Source organism: Schistosoma mansoni (assembly GCF_000237925.1).
Source record: "Schistosoma mansoni, WGS project CABG00000000 data, supercontig 0441, strain Puerto Rico, whole genome shotgun sequence".
NCBI classification, from domain to species: Eukaryota; Metazoa; Platyhelminthes; class Trematoda; order Strigeidida; family Schistosomatidae; genus Schistosoma; species Schistosoma mansoni.
In genome coordinates this window covers 6,579-20,478 of record NW_017386273.1, presented here as the reverse complement: position 1 = coordinate 20,478, position 13,900 = coordinate 6,579, and the positions used below count along the sequence as shown (strand labels likewise).

The 13,900-nt window shown below is 36.0% G+C and overlaps 1 protein-coding gene and 1 non-coding gene across 2 annotated transcripts in view; one reads left to right on the top strand and one right to left on the bottom strand.

The window, feature by feature from the left end:
• Nucleotides 1-13,430, top strand: part of Smp_165890 (rab6-interacting protein 2/elks/erc/cast,putative) — a gene marked incomplete at both ends in the record, with an annotated part of 20,168 nt that extends 6,738 nt beyond the window's left edge. The window contains 5 exons of the mRNA XM_018798708.1: nucleotides 4,356-4,652; nucleotides 6,526-6,663; nucleotides 7,809-8,147; nucleotides 9,942-10,034; nucleotides 13,242-13,430. Of these exons, the coding sequence (XP_018647443.1) occupies nucleotides 4,356-4,652; nucleotides 6,526-6,663; nucleotides 7,809-8,147; nucleotides 9,942-10,034; nucleotides 13,242-13,430 (1,056 nt within the window). The remainder of the gene's footprint in view (nucleotides 1-4,355; nucleotides 4,653-6,525; nucleotides 6,664-7,808; nucleotides 8,148-9,941; nucleotides 10,035-13,241) is intronic.
• Smp_tRNA_01109_Gln_TTG.1.1 lies at nucleotides 6,998-7,064 on the bottom strand. The gene has a single exon. It is a non-coding gene (tRNA).
• Nucleotides 13,431-13,900: the final 470 nt, after the last annotated feature.

Here is a 13,900-nt window from a genome sequence, read left to right as displayed (position 1 = left end):
ACTTAACCGACGACTCAATGGTCTATCGGTTAAGTGCTCTGGCGCGAGACTGGTACATCCTGGGTTCGAATCTCACGAGGCGGGATCGTGGATGCGAAACCCCTTTTGATAAAACAATACAAAGTTAAACAATTATTTAATAATATAAATTTTTATATACTACTTAATCCCCTTAAAAAAAAATTTGTTAGTATGATCAAATGAAAATTCAATATGATAATTTACAAGTACAATATGAACAAGAAAATGAAAAATGTAAAAAATTAGAAGAACAACTTCGTAATAAAATCAACGAATTAAATGAACAAACTTCAGAAACGGTAACTATCCGGTGCTTTCTTTTTCTTTTTCTTGATTTTTAGTTTTCTTTTAATTATTATTCACTTATCAGAAGGGGGCTTTGTGGAGATATCAGTAATTTTATAGTTGAAATCAAGAGTAAATTTAAGTTAGACAACCATGGAATACGTGGAAGCACTGGACGGCCGTTTCGTTCTATTGTGAGACTCCTCAGCAGTGCACATCCACGATCCCACCTTGCGAGATTTTAATCCAGGTCTAGCTTCAATTGACTCACGATTTCAATTATAAAATTGCTGAAGTCTCCCCGAAAACTCCCTCTGATAATAATTATATGCTCACTAGTGCTGACTTCTAGAGATATTTCCTAGAGTTCTAGTGGGAAGCCGTGACCAATGGAGCTCAACCAGGTATGCTGAGAGATATCAACTCACTTAAGAGAATGGTGGACAGTTGCTCAATTTCGTGGATTTGTTGAACTTAGACATTAACACCGTTGGACTTCAGCTCAGTGGTCTAGATGTTAAGCGTTCGCGCGCGAGACTGATAGGTCCTGGGTTCGGATCTCACGAGGTAGGATCGTGTATGCGCACTGCTGAGGAGTCCCACAATAGGACGAAATGGCCGTCCAGTGTTTCCAGGATTTCCATGGTAATCTAACTTTAAATGATTCAAGATCTCAACTAATGAAATTACTATAGTATCCACAAAACCACTTCTGACATTTTGTATGATTTGAAATAAATATCAGTAAAACTTTAAATAAAATTAGGCAAAACAAAATGAGCTTACACGTATGAAACTAAGGGTCCTGGGTTCGAGTCCCACGTACGGGATCTTAGACGTACACTTCTGAGGAATCTCGCGCTAGGACATTGATCGATTCATTATCTCAAATAAAACTCAATAATCTCCATTATTCTATACAGAGAAGAAAAAGTAATGTTGTGATGATCATTAAAAGTATGATTTCATCTTATTTTGAATAGTTGTTACAGTGGTACAGTGTACGTTTTATGATTCATAGCCTATTCAATGTTGTTTTCATGGTTTCTTGAATGTTTTTTCTACATACTTTCATCTTCGGTACAGTAAAACAATTCAAATCCTTAAGTATTTTTTCCATAGCTCTCTATATTCAAACTATTCACTTAAGTAGAGTACATTCTACTAGTCTAATAATGAATTACACTTCACATGGGGTTCACACTCATACCATATAAGATATTTAAGGTCGTTTGAAGTAATATTTATAGGTATACAAATGCTCTCAAGGAAGAATATATTTTAGTCATATAAATAAGCTTATGTCATATCGAGTTCCTGTCTGGATGCTCTGTTTACATATGAACGTAATAAGTTCGCCAATCACAGAGGAGTGAATTATCGATCGGACCAGTGATACACAAAAACTGTATGAGCAGTCTTGAGTACTTGTGAGTCCTGCTATCTGCCTAGCCCAGCCAGTTAAGTCCATAACACCAATAATAGCCTCTGCAATATGAATCATTATTCTCAAACATACTGGGTTTATATACCAATCCAACTGACCACATCGTACCATAAAATAGAAAATATTATTTGTACAAGATTTAGCCAAATGTGGCTGTGAATAGGGGGAACAGTAGTCAATAGACTGGACATAACTCAAGAATGGTAAATCGTACAGTAATAGCTTATAATGAAGGGAACAATAATATGGATACTTTAGTTACTTAACAATTATACAATAGGATATATACATATCATATTGGTCCATAAATAGTCCTCAAAGTTACCATTCATAATTCTCCACGGGATATAACAGCTTGTTTACTGAACATTTTCAGATTCTACAACCAATAAACGGATTTCCAATCGAGGAGAGTTCACTGACTACACTAAAACTACATGTTTATGATAAATTCCGTAATTTGTATTCTAAACTCCATAAAGCTGAACAATAATAGCGAATCAACCCCAAACATACAAACCACTTCAAGGTCACGACGTACGCTTATCTATCAGAACAGTTTATTCCTTACGACTGATTAAACAAAGTAAGAAGGGGTTTTGTGGAGATTTCAGTATTCTTCAAAGTTGAAATCATGAGTCATTTGAAGCTAGACCACCATAGAAAACCTGGAAGCACTGGACGGCCGTTTCGTTCTATTATGGGACTCCTCAGCAGTACGTATCCACGATGTTATTGTACTCATGATTTCAACTTTGAAAAACGAAGTAAGAGTTTGTTTTAAGGTTTTCTTAACGAAATCGTACTAGCTATCATACAAAAATACTTTATAGCTATATGAAAGAATGTCGCAAACAAAAATTTGAAAAGCTAACTTAAATTCCCATCACAAAACATTCATCCGTTTATACTGTATTTTGTCATTTGAATGGGCTAAAAGTTGTCAAGGTCACCTAGAATTACGGAAACCTACCTTTGTAGTTCAACTTCATTATGCGTTATACCATACGTAAACACTAATAACTAGTTGACTGATTCGATGATCATAATTAAAATGTACTTTAGACGCAAATGTCATCAAATCTTAAACGACAAACTTAATTTACTACTTAGAAGTATGGGACTTCAATGATGGCTACATTTAAATCCTAATACAACATTTATACTGGTTGATGACTTTATCTAATTGTATATTTTAAAGTTAGTAATTTTTTGATCTTTAGCGTACTCTAACCAAACCAACTCATCAGTTGACGTTGAAAATCGAGGAACTTCAGAAAGAACTGGAACGTAAAGAAGCTCAGGTGCATATTTATTAATTTATATTTTTGTCTGTTTGATGTTTTTCATTTGTAGTAATCATTTATATGAAACATCTCAAGAGATACCGACTCGATGAAATACTTAAAATACTTATGGTGGAAACATAAAGTTGATGGGGAAAACATGTTGTAGAACCTGATGATGTGTCCCTCGAGTAATCAAGTCCTATATTGAATTCTCAATGGTTTTCAAATTAACTCATTTTTCTCATCACTTTGGATGAATTAACTGTCAATTTTCTTTGATCTTGGATTGGTTAAAGTTAAACATTAATAACGTTGGATACCGGACGGCTCAGTGGTCTAGAGGTTAAGCGTTTGCGCGCGAGACTAATAAGTCCTGGGTTCGAATCTCGTGAAGCAGGATCGTGGATGCGCACTGCTGAGGAGTCCCACAATATGACAAAATGGCCGTCCAATGCTTCCAGGTTTTCCATAGTGATCTAGTTTCAATTGACTCATGAATTCAACTATAAGAAAGGATAAAAAATAAAAAAATCACACAAGTGGTCATTTAAGGAATACAGTAATATTATCATTATCTAATATGTTTACGCTGCAACTGACAAGTGACCTCATAACTTTTCAATCACAACAATATCTTCTCAGATATGTAGATAAATATATAAAAACTATAGTATTAACCTTTTAGTAAATTTGAAGAATTGCTTCTATAAAAGTTCATCTATTCAAATGAATCCGTTCAGAAGATAAGTATACCAATTATCAAATATACTTTGCTTTAAAAGTCTTATACTAGGAGGAAATAGCTTTCTACGTCTCATTGCTTTTCATTGATACTTCAAATAAGATCATTCCTCGAAGAAAAATATCGCTACATAGTTGCCCAAACCAAAGCAGGTGGTTTTCTTAGAGGCCACACCGGAGCCTTCGACTTAAAGGTCTCATCCACAAGGCAGTGGAGCATCGTATGGAGTTGCGGTCCCATGGTAGCCGGTGACCAACAATTAATTCATACGCCGTTTGTTCCTTCAGGATACTGTAGCCCATGTGCACCATTGGTTTGGAATCAGGGTTTTCCAACTATCCTAGGTGGACCCTCCGTATCCACCAACCCAGTTAAAGCGCCAGACAATCGCTTTTCGTTCTCTCAATTTTGTAGACAACACCCCCACCACGAGAAGGCAGTGAGTAGGAATTCCGTGGCAGAGACTATATACACGTGACCATGTGATAGCATTTGGAGAGGCAGAGCGGACTCTCCTCACTCTCGGCCGTACCAGGGCATTTGGGGTTATGTTTCATAAGTATTTAATAAGGTGCTTAAATGTATTATTATCATTATTATTATTATTCACTTGAGATTCTTTCCTTTACAGATTATATGCTTGAATAAACAGATAGATCGTCAATATACATCTTTATCAACTACACCAGATGGACGTCATACTGATTCTACTAATCAACAATTATTAATTGCTGACTTACAAGTTCGTCTTCGTCAAGCTATTGAAGATCGTGATATTGCACGTGAACAACTAACAACTAATTTAACTAGAGCTGAAACATCTACATTAGATATACAACAACAATATATGTTGGATAAAGTAAGTAAGGTTATTTTACGGTAACAACTGAACATATAGATTGGTCTTTTACATACATTTATTGAGTAATTTAAGTTCGTCGAAGATGTTTTGTTGAGGTTGACCTAAATTCTGAGTCATATTTATGATATACTGATCTCGGTTTAGGTTACCAGAAGCCCACTAGACTATCATTTCATCCTTGTGTAAGACTTTTTGTTAGTGGATATCCTTGACTCCTTAAGCATAACAATAAAGACAGACTACAGTGTATAGTGAGAAGTGATGACTAGTGAAGTTCACATATATCAGTAATAAAACAGTTGTACTCGATAAAATTAAACAATTGTTGATTAACCTGCTTGAATTTGAAACTATGGCAAAGGCGTTGTTGTATAAATATTCGCCACAATTCCTAAAAGTCTAGTTTAATTTGAAAATAGTTTACGTTACAGGTTGGTTTTAGCTGACTAGTTATAGAAAATGAGAGGATTATAATTAGTTGTTTTATCCTAGTGTTAGATGGATTAAAAGTAAAATTCACTCGTGTTTACATCCAAAATCAAAACCAGGACCATGATGAACCTCTTACATTCCTATCACTGTAATACGGTGAGACTATAATTTATGGATGACCTTTGAGCAACAATCGGTTGACCTTGAGAGTGTCCACCTAATAACTAAGACCAAATGAGGGTTATAAACCTGAGTGAGGAATTCAAATTATGATTTGCAGTTGATGGTTACGGTTAGGAATTAGATTTAAAGTTTTTCATTACGAAACGACATCATCTATAATGCCAAAACTTTATTTAATCAAATAGATGAGGGAATTTCGCGCCCAAATCCGAGACCTGTTTTCTTATACCTGATTGATTCGTCCATAAATTATAGTCTCGTCGAAAATACCTTAACATGTTTTCTCACATGTTTTCAATATACTTCCTAAAGTTGATGAATTAAGAAGTTAAGACGTATCTACCGGTTGTATTTGTTTTTAAAATGTTTTCTTTTTCTAACTGTCATCAACTTGAGGTTCAGTAACAACGAGGAGACATTCAATGACCAGTTCTTCATATTTTCAGACCAATAATGCAAACTAGCAACGACAACAACATAGGATTATTTCATGAAACTTAAGAATTAAGAGTAAACATAGTTATATATAGTCACTACTCCTGTAGTGAACAAGAACACGAATGGGGACAGACTATCTCAGTAAAATCTGACAACCATACAGTAAACAATTAATTTGCAAACTATCAATCAATTATCTCAAACATGCCCATTCCTTCTTCAAATATCAGTCCATAGTCTCCGATTTCATTTTTCATGAATTTTCATATCATTTGCGTTTTTTTCCAGCTCTTTCCTTATCAATCTTCTACTGAAATACATTCATCGTTATATACTACTTGTGCGGATATAAGTAGCCCACACCACACCTGTATTATACAACCTAATAAACTGATTTCAATCAAATCGAGTTGATTAACTAAACTATGAAGCTAACTTTCCTACGATAAGTCAGGGATAAGTTCATTATTCAAGCTAACTCCAACTTTTATTATTCAAATGTTCAATTTGTAACAAGATAGTACCATTCATGATCAAACATCATCGGTTAAGTGCTCTGGCGCGAGACTAGTAGGTCCTGGGTTCGAATCTAGTGAGTGCGGGATCGTAGATGCGCACTGCTGAGGAGTCCTATGATAGGACGAAACGGCCGTCCAGTGCTTTCAGGTTTTCCATACTGATCTAGCTTCAAATGACTCATCATTTCAACTATGAAACATACATCACTTCCTTATTTACCTACTTTCTTTTGAAAACTTTTTCCCCTTAGCAAAATTTACAACAACAAATTACCAATTTAACACAAACAGTACAAAATATTACAAATGAATCAGAACGTTATCAAAGAGAATTTAAACAAGCTAGTTCACGTATTCAACAACTTAGTCGTCAATTACAAGAAACACAATCAAATTGTGATTCAATTGCTCGACAAAGAGATAGTTTAAGAGATCAATTGGATCAGGTAATATTATTATTATTAATGCTCTTACATTACTCAATTATTACATAATCACTTAGTTATAATGGAATTGGTGTTTAACTTGACAATATGTTAAGAACTTTTCAGACATACTAGGATAGTAGTACTGTTTGAATTGATAATAGGATCTAAACAAAAGTTGATTTAAACATATAAACAAATAACTATATATATTAGCACTCTTCCAATATTAACACTGTGCTAAATCAATGACGTTCAACTGGTATGAGCAGTCTAGCGTCCTTATTGGTCCCTTGTCCGCCTAGACTTTCCAATTGAGTTCAGAACACTAATTGCAGCTTCTGCTATGAGAATCTATGAGAATCATTTATTTCAAACATACTCGGTTTATATACCGAACAGACAGACCGCATCACACAATAAAATAGAAAATAATATTTGTACAAGATCAAGCCAAATATGGCTGTGAACGTAGGATACAATAATCAATAAACTGAATATAATTTAGGGACAGTAATTCGTATAATAATAATCCATAGGTCACAATGAAGCTTATAATAAGATAAATATAGATATACATAATCTAATTACTCAATACTTATACAATAAGAATATATATAGAATAATCGTCCATTAACAGGTCCTGGGAGTTACCCGTACTTATATCTGCACCAGGATACAATCTTTTATTTATGGTAAGCAAAGATGGATAGTGGATAGCAGTAGAATCCAGGACGCATGTTTCGTCCTATTTGGGTCTCGTCAGCTAAATGTACCTATATCTCAAAGTTGATGTTCACTCTGGGACTTGAACCCAGTACCTTTCGCTTCAAATGCCATCGCGTTATCCACTCGGCCACTGAGTCCTGATAGCCACTTGCTTGTGCGATGGGCGTCCTGGATTCCACTGCTAACCACTATCCATCTTTGCTTACCATGCTTGTGAATTAAGGCTATATCGAGGAAATACGCACAGTATGCACATATGCTAATTAGAGACTGACCAGTCGCAGTCCTAAATACATCAATGGGAAGATTCAAACAAACAATACTAAGTGAATTTAATCTTTTGTTCAGTTAAATTTCCATCAATGTTCAATATCTATTGATTGCTATCATTATGTTATTTAATTTTGTTTTTCATTAAATAGTTAAAACGTAGTATGGGACGAAGTGGTTCAGCTACAGTAACCAGTATTTTTGGTATAAATAGTTCAACTGGTGGAATGCGTCCAGCATCTGCTGGTCCAGGAAATTATGATAATGTTCCATTATATGGTACAACATCTGGAACAACTCATCTATCTAGAGAAATGGATCGTTTACATAGAGAATGTGAAAATTTACAAAATCAATTAAGAATTAGTCAAGAATCAGAACAAGAATCTCGTAGTTTAGTAGATAATTTAAAAAATGATATAAAGAATCTTACAAATGAGATAGAACAATTCAAGGAACAAATTAAAGAATTAGAAAAACAAAAAATGGAATATAATAATGAATTAGTAAGTTGATTTTTTATATAACTTGGAAAAGTATTCATCTGAAACATTGAGGTTAACCTGGATTGGTTGACTGGCTTCATAAGGTATTTCGTGGAGTTCTAGTGAGAGGCCGTGACCAGTGGAGTTCAACCAGGTCTGTTGGGAGATATCAACTCATTGAAGACATTGGTGAATGGTTGCTCAATTTCGTAGATTGGTTGAAGTTAAAGATTAACACCGTTGGATGCCGGGCGGCTCAGTGGTCTATCAGTTAAGTGCTCTGGCGCGAGACTGGTGGATCGTGGGTTCGAATCTCGTAAGGCGTGATTGTGGGCGCGCACTGCTGAAGAATCCTACAATAGGACGAAACGGTCGTCCAGTGCTTCCGGGTTTTCCATGGTGGTCTAGCTTCAATTGACTCATGATTTCAACTATGAAAAAAACTAAACAAATATTTATGTAGTTGAGATCATGAGTCAACTGAAGCTAGATCACCATGGAAAACCTGGATGCACTAGACGGCCGTTTCGTCACATTGTGGGACTCCTCAGCAGTGCGCCTGCATGATTCCGCCTCACGAGACTCGAACCCAGGAGCTGTCAGTTTCATTCGTGAGCACTTAACCTCTAGACCACTGAGCCGGCATTCAACGGTGTTAATGTCTAACTTCAACCAATCCACGAAACTGAGCAACCATACACCATTGTCTTCAATGAGTTGATATCTCCCAAGAAACCTGGTTCAACTCCACTGGTTCTCACTAGAACTCCTAGGAAATATCTCATGGAGCCAGTTACTAGTGAACATATGATCATTATCAGATGGGGGTTTTGTCAAATGCTCATTATTACTATGATGAAGTCATTTTAATTTTTAATTAGACTAATCCAATTGAATTAGATGGGTTAAAAATGCATTATTACAATGTAATGACACAGATTTATCCATCTGATACCTTTTGAATTTGGTACTGTTTAATAAGACGTAATGAATCTAAATAGTAAACGACCCAATATAAACAATGTCATATCTACCTATCAAAAGATGAGCATATTCTATAGCAGTTCCCATTGTATGACTTGTAACCATGATAAACAGCTTTTTATTGCTTGAAGATATATGTGGATTGATAGTATACCTTCACCAATGTTTTGAAAGTATTGACAAAATGTCATGAAACTAATGTGTGTTTAATGCTGAAGTTGAGTTTTTAAACAGAGTGAGTAAACCAGTGAATGATCTTGTCAACCTACATTGATTATGTTGATTGGGACAGGTGTTGCAGTAGTTTGAGCAAAGCTGAAGGTGGATACTTCAAGATCTACTTCTTATCCATTCGCATCATTTCTTGTTGTACTTCTATCCAATTTATTTTTGTACAAGCAACTCACATCGGGCTCACCAGATATATATGACGTGGAGTCGCAATTGACCACGATCACCACTACAAGAAGATTACGTGCCAGGTATCGACGTGGATCCCTCGATAGGCCGAAAACCAGAAGGCTGATAATGGTGACACGTTTGGCATGGATGGTACACAAGTGAGTGTCCTCGAAAAGGTCGGCAAGAACGGTTTCACCTGCCTCTTGAAGAGCAAAAACTGCCGAAAACACTCTGGAATTCTACATTGTATTTCTAAGTTACATTACTGTGATTAGATGACAGAACTCGTACAAGTTAAATAATGTGCAAAATTCCATCATCTTCAACATTTGGAGTTCAAGGTGGTACATCGAATCTAGTTTATATATGTATATCTATGTATATAAATGTCTATAATTACATTCATTTTGTTTTTGCCATCTTCTTTAGACCAAGACTCAACGTGAACTTCAAACGCAAACTGATGAAACAAAAGACAAATTGACTCATACACAACAACTTTTAATTGAGAAAACAAGTCAGGTGATTGTTTTTTTTTAAAACTTATAAAACCTTTTATTGGTTATATTATCATCTCTTGAAATAGGTAACAATCTAATCTATTCTAGATAGTTACCTACTTACGCCTGTTACCCTCGTGGAGGAGCATAGGCCACACACCAGCATCCTCCATACAACCCTGTCCTGGGCAATCCTTTCCAGTTCTTTCCGGTTAACATTCATCCTTTTCATATCTGCATCTCTTTCCCGGCGTAATGTGTTCTTTCGCCTTCCTCTTTTCCGTTTCCCTTCCAGATTCTATGTTAGGGATTGCCTTGTAATGTACATTGGTGATTTCCTTAATGTGTGTTCTATCCACTTCCAACGTCTTTTCCTAATTTCCTCTTCATCTGGAACCTGGTTTATCCTCTCCCATGAAACGCTGTTGCTGATGATATCCGGCCAATGGATGTTGAGTATTTTGCACTGACAAATGTTTATAAATACTTGTACCTTCTTGATGATGAATGTAGTGGATCTCCACGTTTCAGCTCCGTAAAATAGGACTGTCTTGACGTTGGTATAGAAGATTCTCACTTTGACATTAGTTGAGAGTTGTTATGAGTTCCATAAGTTCTTCAATTGTAGAAATGCTGCCCTTGCTGTGCCAATCCTCGCCTTTACGTCTGCATCAGATCCTCCTTGTTCATCGCTGATGCCTACCGGACACCTGAAAGTTTCCACCTCCTCCAGAGTTTCTCCATCAAATGTGATTGTGTTGGTGTTCTCCGTGTTGTATTTTAGGATGTTGCTTTTCCCTTTGTGTATGTTGAGGCCTATTGATTCAGAGGCTGATGCTACATTTGTTGTTTTCGTTTGTATTTGTTCGTGTGTATTAGATAGAAGGACTAGGTCATCTGCGAAGTCCAAATCATCTAAATGATTCTGAGATGTCCATTGTATTCCGTGTTTCCCCAAAGATGTCGAAGTCTTCATAATGCAGTCAATCAGAAGAAAGAGGAATGGGGAGAGTAGACAGCCTTGTCTGACTCCGATCCTTACTGGAAATGCATTGTAGTATCGGTTGTTATGTTAAGCCCATATACTTTATTCTAGTTACTGGCCAAGCCAATTCTCCTACACATCATGAGTCATATTTTGATCTTGTTCATTATTCGCTTACTAACCTTGACTACCTTTTTATATGAGCGTATATGTGTACTCTTCGTATCCTACTCATCATATGTCTGTCATTCATTTTTGTCTGATTACGAATATTGAGTAATGCTTGCTCTTAGCGAGTTGGCTTCCCAGCCATCTCCACTATGCATCATCTTTGCTTCGCTCGCTTACACTTGCTCATGTGCTCACAGCTTTCTGGTCTGCATCATTCATCAATAAAAATGTAGTTGCCGCTTCCTTTTGCCTTCTGGTTTTATACACCGTTAAGATTGGTATAATAACGGTTATCGAAGTGGACTATTATTGAAGCACGGCACTACAGCATCTGTCGGCTGTCCTCCTCTAAATAAAGGTTTATTAATTATTTATGTTATCATACATTTAATTTCTAGGTGGAGTATGGTTCACTGAGCTGAATGATTTGGTTTCGGTGCTTTCATTGTTCTTCCGAACAACATCATTAGTATAAACTTCAAGTAGAAGTGAATTATTCGAATTTTTCCACATATGAATCACAGCTTGTCCTGTCGACATTGATCGTGATTGGTTATCATTGACCTTTAACCTGTTATTATCTGCCTCTTTATTTTGATTCTTGGTCTTATATTTGTCTGATTGATTGATATACTGGATCGATTGCAAGTTGTTTGTTGATTTCTGATCGAACTCAGTGCCAATCTTCTAAACATTCTCTGCTGCTTTTAGTATTCTCTCCATCCAAGATTTCAACATTTTTCCAGTCAAATGTGTGTCCACAATCGTGAGTCATATGTGGAGAAATCCAAACACTTAACTTCCACTTGAAGTTTGTGCTGATGTCGTTGTTCGATAGAACAATGAAAACTCCATAACCAAACCATCTAGCTCAATGAATTCCATTTAGATCATCCACTTGAGCTATAAAACCTCTCCACCATCTCAAAATTTTATTTCTAGGTTCATCAATAAATAATCAAGTAACACTGTTACCCAAATGATCTCTTCCCCATATCTTATTCTAAATCGTTCTTTAAACGATTAGTTAAAAAGTTAGGAAGATCAGATGTGCACCATGTGCTACTCTGTAATCATCAGACTTGTAAAGCTTGGTGATCCTAGTATTGTATATATACTAGGATCACCAAGAACATAAATAACAAAACCTAATGTGCATTAAATAGACAAGTTACTTACTTACTTACTTACGCCTGTTACCCCTCGTGGAGGAGCATAGACAAGTAGGTTAATGTAATGTAATTTTCGGATTGAAAAAAGCTATAGAGACAGTTAACAGATCAGACAGAAGTTTAAAACCAGGAAAAAATATCTGAATATCATAAGTTATAAAATATAATATACCTAAATGGGCTAGGGTAATTCTACATTGGTCTTCAGGAGGACCGGACACTATCCAGACTTTCATGTGACAACTCAAACAGTACAGCTCAATCCCGTTTCTAGGAGAACTAGACACCATCCAGGTTTAAACTTTATAACCCGAGCAGTACAACTCAACCCTGCTTCACAGGAAAATCAGACACCATATAGGCTTTAACGTTACAATCTGAATAGTACAGCTCAATCCTATGGCGCAACCAAACAGATACCTAGCACCCTGGTGGACCATGAATATCAAAAACTGACCAAATAAGAAATATATATTGTTAACATATTTATTTAATGGTGCTTCCAAAGTTTCCCAATTTCATCTATTTCAGCATTTACAGTAGTTTATATCGTAGATCCTGCACAACATAGCATTCATGATCATAGATCATTTTCAACAAAACAGAATAACATTTAATGAATGAATCAGACAACTTTGATCTACAATCGGTTTACTGCATATACTCTTACTACTCCTACCACTATGGGATTTGAATCGACAACTGCATCTCTGTGCTAATGTGGTATGGCAACTCAAACTGATCTACGTACGTACGTACGAAGTTCTACGTTGTAACTGACTGAATGATCTACAATCAACCGTTTCAATAATTAAAGATCTTTCTATTAAGAAAATAACCTCCATTCACTTTCTTCTTAGAATTTTCATCTATCAAATATTTACTCTTTACTATATTTTAGCTTGAAAATGCAGCCAACCAATTGAATAATGTACGACAATATTGTTCTGAACTTGAACAACGTATTAATGAAATGTCACAACGATTAAATATGGCAGAATCACATGTAAGGAAATGTTTTGTTTTTTTAGAGGTTTCGCATAATGATTTATTAAGTATTGTTTGTTCGAATCTTCACATTGATGTTTAGGACTGCAACTGGTCAGTCTCTTATTGGCCATATATGCATACTGTGCGTATTGCCTCGATATAGCCTTAATTCACAAGCATTATAAGCAAAGATGAATAATGGCTAGCAGTGGAATCCAGGACGCTCGTTTCATCCTTTTCGGGACTCGTCAGCTGGATGTACCTGTATCTCAAAGTTGATGTTCACTCTGAGACTCCAACCCAGTACCTTTCGCTTCAAACGCCATCGCGTTATCCACTCAGAGTGAACATCAACTCTGAGATGCAGGTACATCTACCTGACGAGTCCCAAATAGGACGAAACGCTCGTCCTGGATTCTACTGCTAGTCATCATCCATATTTGTTTATAATGCTTGTGAATTAAGGTTATATCGAGGCAATACACACAGTACGCATATATGGCCAATCAGAGACTGACCAGTTGCAGTGCTAAACATCATTGGGAAGATTCAAACAAACAATACCAAGTG